Source organism: Erpetoichthys calabaricus, chromosome 1, assembly GCF_900747795.2.
Source record: "Erpetoichthys calabaricus chromosome 1, fErpCal1.3, whole genome shotgun sequence".
NCBI lineage: Eukaryota > Metazoa > Chordata > Cladistia > Polypteriformes > Polypteridae > Erpetoichthys > Erpetoichthys calabaricus.
In genome coordinates, this window is record NC_041394.2 from 339,045,492 (window position 1) to 339,064,535 (window position 19,044).

General features: G+C 38.8%; 1 protein-coding gene across 2 annotated transcripts; it reads right to left on the bottom strand.

Moving 5' to 3' along the window:
- Positions 1-1,546: 1,546 nt before the first annotated feature.
- Positions 1,547-18,829, bottom strand: LOC114667370 (zinc finger protein 501-like). Of its 2 annotated transcripts, none has more exons than XM_051926200.1 (3): positions 13,287-13,355; positions 12,490-12,863; positions 1,547-5,261 (listed from the first exon to the last, which is right to left on the bottom strand). In XM_051926200.1, exons 2-3 carry the CDS (start codon positions 12,824-12,826, stop codon positions 4,108-4,110), a joined length of 1,491 nt encoding a protein of 496 aa, XP_051782160.1. In that variant the 5' UTR covers positions 12,827-12,863; positions 13,287-13,355; the 3' UTR covers positions 1,547-4,107. The 2 variants fall into 2 exon arrangements, with proteins under 2 accessions (XP_051782160.1, XP_028678484.1); XM_028822651.2 differs by lacking the exon at positions 13,287-13,355 and adding an exon at positions 18,582-18,829 and having other exon boundaries at positions 1,548-5,261.
- Positions 18,830-19,044: the final 215 nt, after the last annotated feature.

A 19,044-nucleotide genomic window follows, 5' to 3' on the forward strand; every position in this document is an offset into this window, starting at 1 on the left:
TGTAAATATGTGCTTTATAAAGTGGCTCAGGTTGTGCAATATTATAACTGTATCACAAGTTTACAGTGAGGTGATTGTATTTATAAGTACAAACAGTTCTTCTATGAGGAGCACTTGATGGACTGATTGAGTGCATTTATAGTTCTTGGAATGAAACTGTTTCTGAACTGCGAGGTCCCAACAGGAAAGGCTCTGAAGCATTTGCCGTATTGTATTGAAGCAGTTCAAATAGACTGTGCACATAGCTGAGGCAGCGTGTGCTTGATGCTGTATACCGACAATCCCCTGCACTCTTGACACAATCTGCCATAGAGCTTTCCAATCAGGTACTGTGGAGCTGTGATTCCACACTCAGATACAGTGGGATAAATACTCTTGAGTGGTGCAGTAAGAGTAACAACGCTAAAGCAGCTATGGTATTTGGAATAGTTTGGCCATTCCGTAGACCATTATATTGTTACAGGTTAATTACAATCAGATGCCTTAAACTAATAAACGATATGCGGTTAATTTCAGTGTATTTGATAAAGCTGCGTCAGGGATGTAGATGTAAAAAAGAAAGGTAAACCACACAGGAACAGTAGCATTGCTTTGACGCTGGGTGCTGCCAGTTTGTAAAGCTGAGCGGAGAACTTGCATATGGCAGGGATTGATTTGGCGTGAAAATGTGTGTGGCTTTACGCCAAGTTTAGTTTTTATATATTGCGATGTGAGCATGGAAATGGGTGAACGCAACATTTTTGTCCGTATGCACCGTTTATACATGAGACCCCTGGGGCCTCATGCATAACGCCGTGCGTAGAACTCACACTATAACATGGCGTAAGCACAAAAGCGGGAATGTGCGTACGCACAGAAAAATCCAGATGCAGGAATTTGTACGTACGCAAACTTCCACGTTCTTCCACTACATAAATCCCGATCAGCGTGAAAAGTAACGCACGTGCACGCGCTTTCTGTCCCGCCCCAACTCCTCCCAGAATTACACCTCTTTGAATATGCAAATCAATATAAATAGCCCTTAAGCTCAGCCTTCTGTGAAAAGACAATGGAAAAAGCATGGGGGAAAATATAAGAATTTCAGCAAATACCAAATGGAGACAAAGGAAAAACGCACTATTTGTGGTTTAAACAGTGGTATAATCAACAAAATGAAGTTGATCAAGTGACTGACTGTCGGAGAAACTCGAAAGCTCAAGTTCACAACGTCGCACAGTGCTCGAAATAAAAAGGAAATCACATATTAAAGTCGCCGTGAAAAGGCGAGTCGTAGCCCACCGTCTGAGTGTCATATGAAAGCTTATTAGGGTACAGACAAAAAAAATAGGCACACAGTGGGAAAAAAGCACGAAATGTCAACTTTAATCTCGAAATTTCCACTTTAATCACGTAGTTTATTTTGACATTAAAGTAGAACATTATAAACTTCATCTTAAAATCGTTTAATTTACTAGTTTCTCAAATCCCATTGTAACTAAAGTAGCACATTAAATGCTTTGTTCTGTATTTGATCTTCTATGTGTGTGAATCACTACCTGCTTCTTAAACGGGCTTTATCTTTCTCCAACAGGACACAGAATCCATTACATTCATGATATTACAGCTCTCCGAATAATTAAAATACTGAGATGTATACGTGATATCTTTTTCATGATGATAGGAATGAAAGCATGTTATTAAACATGGGAACACGGTGTCGCAGTGCTTGTTCATGTCTCACACAAGAGGCTTGCTGCGCCATGCGCGACCTTCGATGAAATAATTTATTGCAGCAGTACTGTCTCTTACAAACGTACTAACCTCCAATTCCTGTCCTTACTTTTCTTTCTCCAAATACCCAATCGCCACACAATCAGCTCTGTAATAGACGTGAAGCCATCTATAAGCTTAGAACGCCTATTCTTCAAAACTTTTAAGCAACATTGAAATATCTTCGTAGTACATGTTTAATTATTCTATCCATCTATCCTTCCAGTGTCGCGTCAGCACCAGCAAGAATACAACGCAATGCAGGAACAATCCCTGAACTAGCTAGTGCTGCGGCACCGTGTCCTCACATGTTTAATTATTAACAATACAGATTTTTTAAATGAAGTTAAAGTTTTATCTGTATAATATAATCAACATATTTTGCTGCATTTCATCTTAAAAATGATATCGTCATCATATGTAGATATGCGCTTTATAAAGTGGCGCAGGTTGTGCAATATTATAACTTTAGTGCAAGTTTACAGTGAGGTGATTGTACTTATAAGTACAAACAGGTCTACAAGGAGCACTTGATGGACTGATTGAGTGCGTTTATAGTTCTTGGGATGAAACTTTTTCTAAACCACGAAGTCCATACAGGAAAGTCTCTGAAGCGTTTGCTGTGGCTCAGGCAGTATCTGCTTCATGCTGTATACTGATAATTCTCTTTCCGATCAGCTGCGGCTGTGATTCCCCACTCAGATACAGTGATATAAATACTCCGAGTGGTGCAGTGAGAGTAATATGGAAAAAGATGGTCTGCTGTGGCAACCGTTAACAGGAGCAGCTGAAAGAAGAAGAAGATGCATTGAGAGTAACAACGCTAAAGCAGTTATGGTATTTGGAATACTATGGCTATTCCCTGGACCATTATATTGCTGCAGGTTAATTACAATCAGATGCATTACACTAATAAACAATCTGCAGTTAGTTTCAGAGTATTTATAAAGCCGCATCAGGAATGTGGATCTAAGAAAGAAAGCAGGAACAGTAACACTGCTTTGCAGTGCACGCAGGAACAGTAGCACTGCTTTGACGCTGGGTACCGCCAATCTGCAAAACCGAGCGGAGAAATTGCGTACGCCAGGGTATGAGGTACCGTGGAAAAGTGCGTGACTTTATGCCAAGTTTAGGTTTTATACATCGCGATTTGAGCGTGGAAACGTTTGTACGCAACATTTCTGTGCATATGCACCGTTTATACATGAGGCCCCTGGTGTTTTGCTTCATATCTGGCACATCTCAGATCGCATATATTAATGTGTATCAGACAATTTCTACCAAGATGAAATTTCCAGAATCAGAACAGTAGTATGACTCCACTTCTGTTTAAAGTCTTGTGTGAATCCAAACATTGCTACAGGTGGTGCATTGTTTTCCATGGTCATAACAGCAGTACAGTTTTTCTCCAGTATGAATTCTGCTATGAGTCCGAAGTTGGCTACAGTGCAATAATCATTTTCCACATTCATAACAGGACGAGGACTTCTCGAAGTTAAATTCTTAACACTGGCAGGAGTAAACTTCACCCTTGAGTCATGAAGTGACTTTTCTTCTGCAAGAACTTGAGATTGCACCTTCATTGTTCCTAGTAGTACTTCTTAGGGTAGCTCAAATGTGTTTATGGTAATTGGAAAAATTTCAAGGTGGTTCTTCAAGCTCTTTTTAATGAGTTCTGTTGATCATAGTACAACTTCCCCAATTTCAGTCCTTTTGTTTCAGCTGTGGGTTATTTCCAATTATATTTTTTAATAATTATTTATTTTTTGTCCCTCCAGTCTAAGTGCTTAGGATTGGTACTTCAATTACCCAGGAATTTTTCAATGCGATTTTTTTTTTCTCTCCAATAACAATGTCTGGTTCCCAAGCATCTGTTTTTCTGTCTGTTAGAACTGGCATGTCCCAAGAGACTAACAACTCCTCATTTTTTTTTTACTGTTTCTGGAGTGTGGTCCCAATACATTTGTGGTATATTTTTCCAGTGCAGTAATCCAGCTACTTTGCTGTGTCTCTGATTAGGTGTTTGGCACTCGGTCTTATGCCATCCAGGTTTGGGACTGGAGCAGGAGATCTTCTCAGCAGTATCATACATTTATGTTTCTGAGATTCACCACTATTAATAATTGGTTTGCCACACTCTCTTGAGGTTATAGTCTCCAAAATATCTTTGTGTGCTTACTAACTAAACAGAACTGAACCTTATTGTTTAGTCATGACATTTTTGTTGTAGAGCTGTAAATGTTATTCCTTAAAAAAAATGATCACACTAATGCTTCTTTTTTTCCAATAGTATGGGGTTCTGGTAATAGGCGAGATGTCAACATGGGCCTTGAAATATCTTTTTATTAGTCCTGTGAATCAGGGATTCTCTCCAGTATGAATTCTTCTGTGAGTCTTAAGCTGGCTATTATGCAAAAATTGCTTTCCACATTCAGAACAGCAATATGGCTTCTCTCCAGTGTGAATTCTTTCGTGCGTTTGAAGATGACCTATTTGCGAGAATTCTTTTCCACATTCAGAGCAGCAATATGGCTTCTCTCCAGTGTGAATCCTTGTGTGTATCTGAAGGTGGCCTATTTGTGAGAATTTCTTTCCACATTCAGAACAGCAATATGGCTTGTGCCCGGTGTGAATTCTTGTGTGTTTGTGAAGATTCCCTACTTGCGAGAATTGCTTACCACATTCAGAACAGCAATACGGCTTGAGTCCAGTGTGAATTCTTGCATGCCGTTTAAGAGTGCCACTGGTGGTAAATTCTTTTCCACATTCAGAACAGCAATATGGTTTCTCTCCAGTGTGAATTCGTATGTGCCGCTTAAGAGTACCATTGGTGGTGAATTCCTTTCCACATTCTGAGCAGCAAAATGGCTTCTGCTCCGTGTGAATGACTGAATGTAACTGAAGATTGCTATTGTTAACAAATCGTTTGCCACATTGAGAACAGCAATACGGTTTCTGTCCAGTGTGAATTGTTGTGTGATATTGAAGATTGCAATTGTTAGCAAATCGTTTTCCACATACAGAACAGCAATATGGCTTCTCTGCCCTGTGAGTTCTTGTGTGCGTCTGAAGATTGCCATTTCTGGAGAATCGTTTTCCACATTCCAAACAGCAATATGGCTTCTCTCCAGTGTGAATTCTTGTATGAGTCTTAAGCTGGCTGCTATATAAAAACTGCTTGCCACATTCAGAACAGCTATGTAACTTCTTACTTGTATGACTGTCCTGGTTATCATTGTATTTACATTTCTGTTTAAACCTTTTCTTTCTCTTTTGTAAAACAGGCAAAGGAGATGAATTTGTATTGTTAATGTGTTGTTGAGAGTTTCTTTTATCTGTCTTTGTTAGCTTCACAACTGGCAAAGAACTACTTTGAAAAACAACTGGGGTTGAGATCTCTGATCCAGAAGTCAATATCTTCATATTTTCATTTTGCTGTGCATGTTCTGTTGTGCACTGTAGGGATGTCAAAGGCAATGAAGATAAGGACATGGTGCCAATGTCTTGTAAATCTGCAGAAACATACAAAGGCACAATATTATGCAAATATAAAACATTCATAGATTTGCAAGGAAGATAAATCATCTAGCGTAGAATAGCTTTTCTGTGTTTACATATCCTCAATCTGGAACAATGAACCAAAAAAGTACTTTAATTGTGTTTTACATTACAAAGAGAAACCACATAATTAAATTAACTTCACTTTCACTTAAATATGCAGCACGCTATATACAATGAAAAAACATAACAGAGAAAAAAAAGATGCATGTTATGAAAAGACAAAATATAAATGCTGAAATATCAGTGAAACACTATAAAATAAATATAAAAAAACACCTATCTTAAAATATTACATAAAACACATACTACATCCATGTTTTGATAGCCATATTTTAAATCAATGCCATATACAGTAAGGGGAGCTTTGCAACAGAAGACCCTGGACCTTTGAGAAGCTACATATGTTGGTGCATTTAGTCACGCCACAGAGGATACCATATCACTTACACTTCATACCATCTTGCCATACCTGGACAATCAAAACATCATGCTAGAGTCCTGTTTATAGACTACAGTACAGCTCAACATTTAACAATGCTATGGCACCAAAGCTGACCACCAAACTCATCTATTTAGGACTTAACACCACTCTGTGCAACATGATTTTGGAATCTGTAACTAACAGATACGTATGGATTGGTAGCAACACACACTTCAGGCCAACCTACAACAGACACCTTGCACAGAATAGTGTGACAAGCTTGTTTTTTGTACCCTTTCTTCACCTCTGATCATGTGGCCAAACACAGCTCTAAATCCATTATTAAATGTGCTGATGATACCACCATCACAGGCCTGATCACCAACAACTAACTTTGACTTTCATCACCACCACCACCTCTACTTCCATATTCATCTGAAGACAATAAAAATTTTCTTTTCTGTTTTTACAATGATGTCTTCAGCTGCATGGTGATGTCCATCACCACTAGCTGCACCACATCTTGATACGGCACCTACTCAACTTAAAAGCGTAAAGCTCTGTAGAGGGTGTTGTAGATGGCATGGAATATTATCAGCACTCAGCAGCCTTCTGCTCAGGACATACACAACACTTGGTGTCTTAGAAAGGCAAATAGGGTTATTAAAGAGTTTACCTGTCATGCAGAGTCACTTTCCCTACTCCTCGCCATTGATACCCACACCAGTAGATTCAATGACAGTTTCTTACTCACAAGTCGTAAGATGGCTGAGCATAACATAACAAACAGTGCAAAAAGAGGGTGCATAAAGTGCCCTTAGGAAGTATTGAGATACCTTCACATTTTTCATATTTTGTTATGCTGCAGCCTTCTGCTAAAATCATTTAAGTTAATTTTTTCTCTCATCAAAGCAACACTCAATATCCCATAATAACTAAGTAACAGCAGGATTTTATAATTTTTTGCAAACTTATCAAAAATAAAAAAATAAACTACCCATTGACCTACACTATACTGTATTGCCAAATGTTTTGGGACATCTCTCCAAATCATTGAATTCAGGTGTTCCAATCACTTCCATGGCCACAGGTGTATAATATTGAGCACCTAGGCATGTAGACTGCTTCTACGAACATTTCTGAAAGAATGGGTCGCTCTCAGGAGCTCAATGAATTCAAGCGTGGTACTGTGATAGGATGGCAGCTGTGCTATTATTCCATTCATCAAATATCCTCACTACTAAAAATTCAACTGTTAGTGGTATTATAACAAAGTGGAAGCAACTGGGAACAACAGCAACTCAGCCATGAAGTGGTAGGTCATGTAAAATCAAAGAGCGGGAACAGCACATGCTGAGGCGTACAGTGTATAGAAGTCACCAACTTTCTGCGGAGTCAATAGCTACAGACCACCAAAAGCTCAAAAACAGTGCGAAGAGAGAGAGCTTCATGGAATGGGTTTCCATGGCCAAGCAGCTGCATCCAAGCCTTACATCACCAAGTGCAATGCAAAGCGTCACATGCAGTGGTGTAAAGCCCACCGCCATAGCAGCAGTGCAGACGTGTCCTCTGGAGTGACAAATCATGCAATCCGATAGACAAGTCTGGGTTTGGCGTTTGCCAGGAGAACGGGACTTGCCTGAGTGCATTCTGCAAAGTGTAAAATCTGGTTGGATTATGGTGTGGGGTCATTTTTCAGGGGTTGGGCTTGGCCCCTTAGTTCCAGTGAAAAGAACTCTTAATGCTTCAACACATATGAAGCTATTTTGGACAATTTCATGCTCCCAACTTTGTGGGAACAGTTTGGGGATGACCCCTTCCTGTTCCAACATAACCGCGCACACACCAATGCACAAAGCTAGGTCTATATGATGATGAACGAGTTTGATGTGGAGGAACTTGACTGGCCTGTACAGAGCCCTGACCTCATCCCGACAGAACAGGTTTGGGATGAATTAGAGTGGAGACTGCGAGTGAGCCAGGAACTTCTTGTCCAACATTAGCCTGACCTCACAAATGCTCTCCTGGTCACAAATTCCCATTAACACACTCCTAAACCTTGTGGAAAGCCTTCTAAGAAGAGTTGAAGCTGTTATAGCTGCAAAGGGTGGGCCAACTCCATATTAAAGCCTATGTATTAAGAATGGGATGTCATTAAAGTTCATGTGTTTGTAAAGGCAGGTGTCCTAAATATTTTTGTCAACATAGTGCAAATATTCAGACCCTTTTCTCAGTCCATCCATCCATCCATTTTCCAGCCCGCTGAATCCAAACACAGGATCACGGGGGTCTGCTGGAGCCAATCCCAGCCAACACAGGGCACAAGGCAGGGAACCAATCCCGGGCAGGGTGCCAACCCACCGCAGCTTTTCTCAGTCCTTAGTGGAATTGTTTTGGGGTTGGTGTGACAAGCTTTGTACACCAGGATTTGGGATTTTTTTTCCTATGCAGATCTCAAACTCTATCAGGTTGGATGGAGACAATCAATAGTCAGCCATTTTCAGGTCTCTCCAGGGTTGTTCAAAGGGGTTCAAGTCTGGGTTCTGGCTGGGCCACTCAAGATCATTTTCCAAGTTGTCTTTAAACTACTCCTGTGTTTTCATTGCTTTGTGCTTATAGTTACTGTGCTGTTGTTAGGTGAACCACTAGCCCTGTCCGAGGTCAAGAGAGCTCTGGAGATGGATGTTATTAGGGATATCTCTGTGCTTTGCTGCATTAAGGTTCCCCTCAACACTATCTAGTCTCCTAGTTCCTGATACTGCTAGCAGCATGCTTTACAGTTTCCTCCACATATGTCGCTTAGAATAGAAACCAAGCTGTTCAATCTCAGTTTCATCAGGCTAGCAAATCTTGTTTCTCACAATTTGAGAGTCCTTTAGCTGCTTTTTTACAAACTCCAAGTGGACTTCTAAATGTCTTCTGTCTGGTTATTTTGCAATAATGGCCAGATAAGTGGGGTTTTGATGTGGTGGTTGTCTTTCTGGATGTTTCCTTCCATCTCCACACAGGTTCTTTAGAGCTCATCCAGAGTGAAGACTGCATTCTTGTCAAGGTCTTTTTCCCTGATTTCTCACTTTGGCCAGGCAGCCTGCAGTAGGAAGAGTCATGGTTGTTCCAAATCTCTTTCATTTAAGAATTATGGATGCCTTTGTGCTTTTGGGAACCTTCACTGCTGTGTAAGTTTTTTTTGTAGTCTTCCCAAGATCTGTGCCTTAACACAATCCTGTTTCTAAACTCTATAGGCAGTTTCTTTGACCTCATGGATTGGTTTTTGCTCTGATACATGTTGCCAACTGTAGAATCTTTTATAGATAGTTGTGTGACTTTCCTAATTATGTCCAATCAATTGAACTGAGCACAAATGAATTGCAAACAAGGTGTAAAAACATCTTAATGATGATCAATAGAATGAGATGCACATAAGGCAGGTTTCAAGTGTCACAGTAAGTGGTCTTAATACTTTTTAATTTTTTAATTTTTAATAAATTTGTAAAAATTCCTAAAATCCTGTTAGCTTTGTTATTCTGGGATGTTGAGTGTTACCTGATTATTATGTATTTAAGATAAAGATTGCAGCGAAAAATTTAAAAAAAAAAGAGTGAAGGGGTCAATGAGCTATACATATACATATACATACATATACAGTGTGGCAAAAAAGTATTTAGTCAGCCACCAATTGTGCAAGTTCTCCCACTTAAAAAGATGAGAGAGGCCTGTAATTTTCATCATAGGGATACCTCAACTATGAGAGACAAAATGAGAAAAAAAATCCAGAAAATCACATTGTCTGATTTTTAAAGAATTTATTTGCAAATTATGGTGGAAAATAAGTATTTGGTCACCTACAAACAAGCAAGATTTCTGGCTCTCACAGACCTGTAACTTCTTCTGTAAGAGGCTCCTCTGTCCTCCACTCATTACCTGTATTAATGGCACCTGTTTGAACTCGTTATCAATATAAAAGACACCTGTCCACAACCTCAAACAGTCACACTCCAAACTCCACTATGGCCAAGACCAAAGAGCTGTCAAAGGACACCAGAAACAAAATTGTAGACCTGCACCAGGCTGGGAAGACTGAATCTGCAATAGGTAAGCAGCTTGGTGTGATGAAATCAACTGTGGGAGCAATTATTAGAAAATTAAAGACATACAAGACCACTGATAATCTCCCTCGATCTGGGGCTCCACGCAAGATCTCACCCCGTGGTGTCAAAATGATCACAAGAACGGTGAGCAAAAATCCCAGAACCACACGGGGGGACCTAGTGAATGACCTGCAGAGAGCTGGGACCAAAGTAACAAAGGCTACCATCAGTAACACACTACGCCGCCAGGGACTCAAATCCTGCAGTGCCAGACGTGTCCCCCTGCTTAAGCCAGTAAATGTGCAGGCCCGTCTGAAGTTTGCTAGAGAGCATTTGGATGATCCAGAAGAGGAATGAAACCAAAATAGAACTTTTTGGTAAAAACTCTACTCGTCATGTTTGGGGGAGAAAGAATGCTGAGTTGCATCCAAAGAACACCATACCTACAGTAAAGCATGGGGGTGGAAACATCATGATTTGGGGCTGTTTTTCTGCAAAGGGACCAGGACGACTGATCCATGTAAAGGAAAGAATGAATGGGGCCATGTATCGTCAGATTTTGAGTGAAAACCTCCTTCCATCAGCAAGGGCATTGAAGATGAAAGTTGGCTGGGTCTTTCAGCATGACAATGATCCCAAACACACCACCCGGGTAACGAAGGAGTGGCTTTGTAAGAAGCATTTCAAGGTCCTGGAGTGGCCTAGCCAGTCTCCAGATTTCAACCCCATAGAAAATCTTTGGAGGGAGTTGAAAGTCAGTGTTGCCCAGCGACAGCCTGAAAACATCACTGCTGTAGAGGAGATCTGCATGGAGGAATGGACAAAAAGACCAGCAACAGTGTGTGAAAAACTTGTGAAGACTTACAGAAAACGTTTGACCTCTGTCATTGCCAACAAAAGGTATATAACAAAGTATTGAGATGAAGTTTTGTTAATGACCAAATACTTGTTTTCCACCATAATTTGTAAATAAATTCTTCGAAAATCAGACAATGTGATTTTCTGGATTTTTTTTCTCATTTTGTCTCTCATAGTTGAGGTAAACCTATGATGAAAATTACAGGCCTCTCTCATCTTTTTAAGTGGGAGAACTTGCACAATTGGTGGCTGACTAAATACTTTTTTGCCCCACTGTACTTTTTAAGCCCATTATAACCAATTTTGATACTATATACAGTATAACAAAGCTGGTAGAATTATTTCGGCATGTGGAATAACATTGTAAGATAGGGTCGGCACGACACCGCTGAAAAGTCTGCCTTATAGAATAAGAACAAACAAATTGCACCTAATTGATCAAAAAGCCCCCACCTCTACTACCACATCAGTCTGACCAAATACAAATTGATGAATACTCCTACCAGAGTACAGACTTACGGTGCTTACTTGTGATGGGCCAATTAATTTCTATTGGACAAGTTTCACTCCAAATAACTCGATCAGTTATTAGTAACTTGAGCTGATCTTAAAAAATTATTTTTTTCTTTTGTCAGCATCCCCTTTTCTAAGCTTCATGCTAATTTAAGTTGTGCTGTTCTGTTCTGCAAAGTGTTATGGCACTTGGAAAACTGCATATGAATTTTTATTGCTGAAACGGAATGTTCACGCAAAGTTTGCAAGAGATTAAAGATTGGAATGTTGGCTTTTACATTAAGTAAGGTGTGGAATATGTGGACAAGATGATCCGCTGTGGCAACCCCTAACGGGAACAGCCGAAAGAAGGAGAATGAACTAAGAAAAATGAGAAAAATGAATCTGAAGAGTCACCTTGTTAATGAAGAGGAACAGCAGATGTATATGTTGTCCAGCTGAACTAGGAGTGGATGAAAAAGGAAGCACATCTTTGGCAGAAATTAAACAAGAAGATGCTTTAATGAGTTCAGACCTTTTCTTTTTGTTCTTTAATTAAAAAAAGATATGCCTTGTCTGTATGTGGAAAGTGAGCAAGCTTGTATTTAGTATAGCACCTCACATTCTGAATTAGAAGAACAGATAAAGATGAATTTACCATTGCTGTTTAGTAAACAGTAGGCTTGATAGCTTAAGAACCAAATGTCTCGGTTTTAAATGGAAACTTGTTAAGCATGTTAGGCTTGTATGCCCTTGATAAACATCTTATAAGCATTTGATTAAAAGTGTGGTATGACATGCAGTTGGTATGACAAGTGTATGACATGCAGTTCATATTATTTAATGCCATACATATTATGGATGGATGTTTTGATAGATGAGCAGGAAGATGAAGCATACAGAGGGTCTCATGTTGAAATGACTGACACTCACAAAACGTTTTGCCCTCCTAAAATGGTATGGATATTCTAATTTGCAATATGTGTGCAATTTCAAGACCAATACTCAGTAACACTCTTACCTTGAAAAACGGATGCATTTGGTTAAGTTAAGATGTTTTTTTTTTTTCTCACTTGGATCCTAGTACTCTTTGCCTCAATTTTAATGTCAAGTACAACTTACAGAAAATATTTCACTTTAGAACACAATTTCTATCAGCAAATTAATATATACCATGATTGTGAAGAAATAACTTTGACTTGAAAAATACTGCATTGATCATTTAAACCTCACTGCAATGTTTCACATAAAATGCAAGAGATCTCCCTTTTGGGCCCATAATCTCAACCAAAAAACAAACATTTGTTCTTCCACACTTACTTTCGACAGACTGATGCGTAGGTGCTGGTTGATTTCCTTGAGTTCTAACAGGCAAAATGTCCTCAGTCCTCTTTATGTCAGACTGTAATGACTCAGACTTCAACTTGATGTCGACACACTCCATACTTTTTTGCCTGTGCCACTCAATGCTGACAGACGTCTCCTCAGCCTCTTCTTTAATGTCCACAGTTACCGGTTTATGATGCTCATCCTTAATGCAAAGATTCTCCTTGTTAGGGTAGACAGACTCCCATTCAGAGTCCTCCTTCTTAATATTTGCAGTTGTTATCTCCATGTTGTTTATGTCAGCCTCACACATCTCCTCTTTCACATTCATCTTGATGCTATGGTAAACGGAAACTGCTTCTTCTTTACTGTGGAAAGAAAAAGATATAGTCCCATCATAAATATGCCAATCATATCTAAAAATAGTTCATTTTCTTTTTATATCACTCTCGGTTAAAGTTTGTGTCAAGTCAGGCAGTTTAAAGAAATCACCTTAAAACACATTGACAGTAAATTAGGAAATGTGGTGTGAAAATCTAAAAGGCCTTGAGGAAGACCACCTCACAAAGTTGTGTTCCACAAGTACTCATTCGTAGGCTTACACATACTGTGTTTAAAATTAAGTGTTAAATGGCAGGCCTCTGGATTTGTTGCATGTGTTAGTTTAACTTAAGATGTCTTTATTGAGTTTTTAGGACAACTTAGTGGAATCAAAGCAGTAACATGGGATCCATTAAGGGAAATTTACAGCATGAAAATTAAGCAGATTTCAGTATGAATATCAAGCTGACCTTACTATAGATGGTATCACTCACGTCGGGCACCATAACAGGTCTCCAGTACAGCAGCAAAGCTGTGAGAATAATATGAGGCACCATTTAAGAAAAAAAAAAAACCCTATAAATATCCTGTCAAACAACTGTGTGTATGTGACTCAGTACATGCACCAGTATTTCCATATAGCTCTACTCAGATCCTTTTTGTTTCCCACTTAAACAGCACTTCATTCCATTAGTCCTTCCAGATTCAGCATGTTAAAGTCTTAAGACGTGTCAGTATCTTCATGTAGCACAAGAACAGTAAGCGGACTGTTTATTCTTACATTTGTATACGTCATCAGATCTACATGTTTGTGAAAGCGTTATGAAAGAGTTGCCTTTCAGTGCATACTGTATCACTCATGACTTGCTCCATCCACCATGTCCCATCTTAAGTGTTCTCCTTCCCAATGTCAAATTCATGCTGGCCATGAACATCATATTCCAAATTGTATGAAAAACATTGTGATGCCATCTCAACTGAGTTGATATTACTTTTCTACCTAACAGAAATAACTACAGTGCTGACAGTTTTCCAGATTAGTCAATGAGTTTCCTTATTTCACACAATTAAACTATATGAGCCATTATACAGTAAGCATGAAATTTTTTCTTTCGATATTTTCTAATTTCCTCTTGAAGAAAGAAAGCAATCTACATTTGGGCAGGATATGCAAATGTGTAAAAAGAAAATACAAATGTGGTCAAAATTTGTACAGGAGAACAATCCTCAAACTTCAAAAAGGATGCATTTAAAATAGAATATCAGATGGAGAACATAATGTTGTTGACATCTCCAAACTCAAGTAAACTATTAAAATTAGTCAAATCAAAATGTTTCTTAAAAGTCTTTCCAGGAAACGGAAATGTACACCTAGTTTCATTTTTAACAAACATGGGGGATTACAGTTTCTACTATTATAACCCTGCAAAATTAAGAAATTACCTATGAAATTATCAGCCTTTCATTAACAAATTTAAATGAGTTAACTTTTACTTAACAGACACAATTCCTCTCCCCATAACTTTTCTCTTTGAGACACTGAATGATTTCCTATTCTCATGTTTGTTGAAAACTTGGAAGTCTCTCTTAACACTAGAATTACCAGAGCCTATGAAAAAACTTGTAGATCCGGCCCACCTTAAATCGCTTCTTAAAACCATTCTCACCTCTCCGCCAGCGTCTTTTGTCATCTAAATGTACTGATAAAGACAAGCTGCCAGCAGCCGGCTATTCCATCCCCCCAACGACTTAGAACGTAAACGAGCTTTTCCCAGCTCATGCCTTGATTGATTATCTGGGAGTGAAGTGGAGTTTTAGAGTAGAAATAATAGATTGTTATTTGGAACACACACATTTCATATGTGTTGCATTTCTACAGTAATCTGTGTAAACACTTTGTTAAAACAGAAATGTTTTATATATTCTAGTAGCAAATGACAAAATGTAGGCATAAACTATATAATGTATGAAGCCTGAAGTCCAAATATCAAAGAAACACTTTCACAAAAGGTACAAAAAAAAAAGCCACCGCCAAAAAAATCCACCTTAGTGTGTGACATTGACACTCATTTGCTATTGCTGCTTCCGTGGCGCAACAGTATCAGTCGCTGACTGAGAATCAGAAGGTCATGAGTTCGATCCTACACAACTCCCTTTTGAGAAGTGTTCTTATTTTCACTATTTTAGAATAAAAAGATACATTTGATTTCAGTCTGTAACAGCCGGTGTAATTTATGATATTTGTAAAGGTTAGCTTTATTTTTTTTTTTTTAATTCACTTTTCATTGTCTCAGTCGCGTTCAGGATCCTTCCCTACCGCCCCCCACCTGACACTGCTGTTTTCACATAAAGACGCGCTATAGTTCTGCAGTTTATCACGATACATATGACCGCGTGTTTTTTTCCCCCAATATTGCCAGTCCCCACATGTTGCTGTATGCTGTTTCTTTTGTACTCCAGGACATGCAGATGAAAGCATAGTAAAGAGCAGTAACTTCAGCGCTATATGCAATCATCAGACACTCCCTATCTGATGCTGTTTTCACATAAAGATGCGTTAAAGTTCTGCAGTGTACTTGTGACTGCATTGTCGTACCAATGCTTGCGAACTGAAGTGTCTGCATGCACTTTTCGTGGCATTATACGTGTATTTTTTGAGCATGCCCATGTAGCTCAAACACAGGAACATATGTTGATGTAAAAGTATAACAAAACAAGTGCACTTTTATTCAAGACTATAACCGAAGAAAACAGAAAGCAAGTTACAGTAGGAGGTTGATATGACAGCTTGCGTGGTGGAATGCTAAGAACTGCTGATTTCCATTCTGTGCTATATAACTGTTAACATTTGAATCTGATGATTGCATATAGCGCTGTCTTATTCAGTGTGCGCAAGAACATGCAGGTGGCCAGTTGCTGAGTGCTACAACGCACATTTTAAAAAAAGAAAGAGACAAATATATGTGACGTTTTGAAGAAATCATTTTTATGACGCGAATAGTACCAATCAGAAAACATCGTCGAAGTAATGCAATATTATTTGAAAACGAACAGCATCAGATCGGGTGTGAAGTTATACTGGCGCTGTTTGAGTCAGATCAGAAGCTGAATAAGCTGAAAAAGCTCCTGTTCTGACTCTAAGTAAAAAAGCATGAATTAATCAACAAAAATAACCGCGATTGACATTTTAAAGTTAACGATTTACAGTGCATACCAATTTATAAATTCAATGTCCATTTGAGGAAAAAAAAAACACTTTCTTCAAAGCTGGGAATCGAACTCACGTCTCTGTAGCACAGTAGGGCAGCTGTGCTCCAAGTCAGCAAACCGTAGCGTTAAGCCACGGAAGGTGTCGTAGCATCCTTGAAACTTTTGTAAAAGTGTTTATTTAATGTTTGGACTTCAGGCTTCACAGATTCTATAGTTTATGCCTACATTTTGTAACATTTATTACTAAAATATGAAAAAGTTTCTGTTTTAGCAATGTGTTTACACAGATTACTGTAGAAACGGAACACGCATGAAATGCATGTGTTCCAAATAACGATCTATTATTTCCATTCTAAAACTCCAGCAGTTCAGTCACTCCCAGGTAATCAAACAAGGCATGAGCTGGGAAAACTTAGTGAACGTTCTGCGACGGTGGGGGATGGAATAGCCGGCTGCTCGCTGCTCCTCTTAATCGGCACATTTAGAAGACAAAAGAGAGGTGAGAACGGTTTTAAGGTGGGCCAGATCTACGAGTTTTTTCGTAGACTCTGGTAATTCTAGTGTTAAATGCGAAAAACATTAAAAGATATGTGACTCTGTCCCAGATTTGCCTTTTTCCTTAATTAAATGCAATAATACCATTGGACATTCTTTCATTAAATAGATTACCATTTACAAATGAAGTTAACATTATGGACAAAAATTAAATTATTTTATAAAATGTTTATTAATTCATAAAACTGATCCTTTAGCAACATTTCAATGGTGAAATCGACAAAGGAAATGCTATCACTCAATCTGGGCCTTTTTGTAGAAGTTTTTAACAATATGAAAATGAAAGTTTTGGTGTTTAAAACACAGAATACTGTAGATAGATAGATAGATAGATAGATAGATAGATAGATAGATAGATAGATAGATAGATAGATAGATAGATAGATAGATAGATAGATAGATAGATAGATAGATAGATAGATAGATAGTGTAGCTGAGATCTATCTAAAACTAGTATCCACCACAACATGACTCTCACACATAATCATACTGGTTAAATGAAAGAATCCAAATGCATCTCTCATAACTCCATGGACAGAGCTTTAATAAGTGTATTAGTTTAATATGTCAAAAATATTTTATAAACCTATCTTTTTCTACTTACATGCACAGAACCAGATTTAGCACAGGGATTCACCATATAAGAACTGCTAGGCAAGCATTATAAGACAAGAAAGTTAGGGACAACTGTGAAATGGCCAGTCAGACTGATGACCATTGTATACTACTTTTTTGTCTAAGTCAGCATGCAACTGTATGTTCTTTGCCTTGTTTAGAATGGCATGATTCACCTAACTAGGGGCCTGCACATGAAGAAAGAGTATAAAGCCTTGGAACATCACCTGGCACACCTTTGAAGCTGACGGGCGGATGGGAGATAACGTCATCCTATCCTGAAAATGGCAGACTCTACACATCGGGCCCCCACTCTCAAACAGTTTTTTTGTTTGTTTTTTTTTTGCCATTGGCTTCCTTTGTCTGTTATGCAGCTTAAACCATCATTAAAGAAAGCTAAGATATTTCTCCTATGTGATTTCTTTATACCACTGTATCACCAACGGAGGGGTATCGCCTTTTAATATCATATGTATATAGATTTGGATTATGTAACACACCACATTAAATTATTAAAAAGTTTTAAAAGCATGAAGAACCAACTTCATATGCAAAGAACACTTCCCATAATGAAATGGTGCTTTGTTAAGCAATGGTTCTATGAGGAATCACACAACCCAGTAAAGAACCATAAAATGCCATTAAGGAAATAGTATTTTTAAAGAGAACGATTACTTTATTTCGAGGCTGCTGGACGTGATGGCTGTCTTGTTAGTATGGTGACTGGCTGAACCTCACTGCTTCATATGGCCTGAACTATTCACCATAACAGCAATCATGGCATTACATGTGTAGGTGACTTCAGCTACCCGCTCATGCTGGGGCTTTAAACCTTTCCTTTTAAACCTTTCCTCACATGCAGGCGGTGTCTGGATGCATAAGATGTAAACTAGCAAAAATGTCAATGTAAACCTCAAGTTCGGAAACAAATTGTCTATCAGATAAGCGTGCTTTTTAAATGGATAATTTAATGAACTGAGCACTACATTAGCTCTTGGAAATATCACGTTGATTTCTATATTTCTTTTTCTTCTTCTTTTTAAGTGATATTGCCTCCTTCTCGAGCTGAAAGCCCAGGGAACATCTGACTGAAGAAACAGAGGACACCGAATTAATATATGAACAGGCGCTTTTAAAGAAGAAATAGAAGAATAGAAATCGATAACCTGAAGGGCGCCGAGCCGCAAGCAAAAGAAAATGAATAGCAAGTCACTCGCGACATAAACATAATCAGTCGATCAGAGTCCTTCTAACTCCACTTGTCTGCGATTCAAATCGCGCAACAATGAACACAGCGAATGAAAAATCCAATGTACGAACAATGACAGAGCCGATCTCGGATCAATCACTTCTGCTTCCGGGTATTACGATTAAAGGCGACTCACCCAACTACAAGAACACGCCGTCTTGTTTACTGCCTCCAGGTGACTGCTCAAGCTTAGAGGCACTTCATTTTAGTGTCCTTCTCAGTTTAAAGACACTTGTTTTTGTCGCCTTTGATGACGTGTTTAGATTACAGTGCCCTGTGACGTCACCAAAGGCGACAACAGAGAAGTCCACCTATGCATTGTCACTACCAGATTTGCTCAAATTAGCCTTTGTCTAGAGAAAGGTATTCTGTCTACGGCTCATTTCACGTCAAGTCCCGCATGTTTCCGCTTCACACATGCGTAGAAAGGGCTGCTGTCGAATGAGGAAGGAATGCAAACGAGTATAGCAAGAATCTCATTACCGAGAGACGGACAGAGGGTTAATGCTCGCGGTATGGAGACGGCACTTCAAAAATAGGTGAGTTTTCACTCGGTCCACTACGAGTTACTATATACTAGAGCTGAATGACAGTCGGGC

Bases quoted from the DNA above. Each gene is read 5' to 3' on its own strand.
- LOC114667370 (XM_051926200.1), bottom strand. From the start codon at position 12,826: ATGAATGTGAAAGAGGAGATGTGTGAGGCTGACATAAACAACATGGAG. The intron at 5,262-12,489 runs GTAAGTGTGGAA...ATGTTTCTGCAG, and splicing joins TACGCATCAGTCTGTCGAAA to ATTTACAAGACATTGGCACC.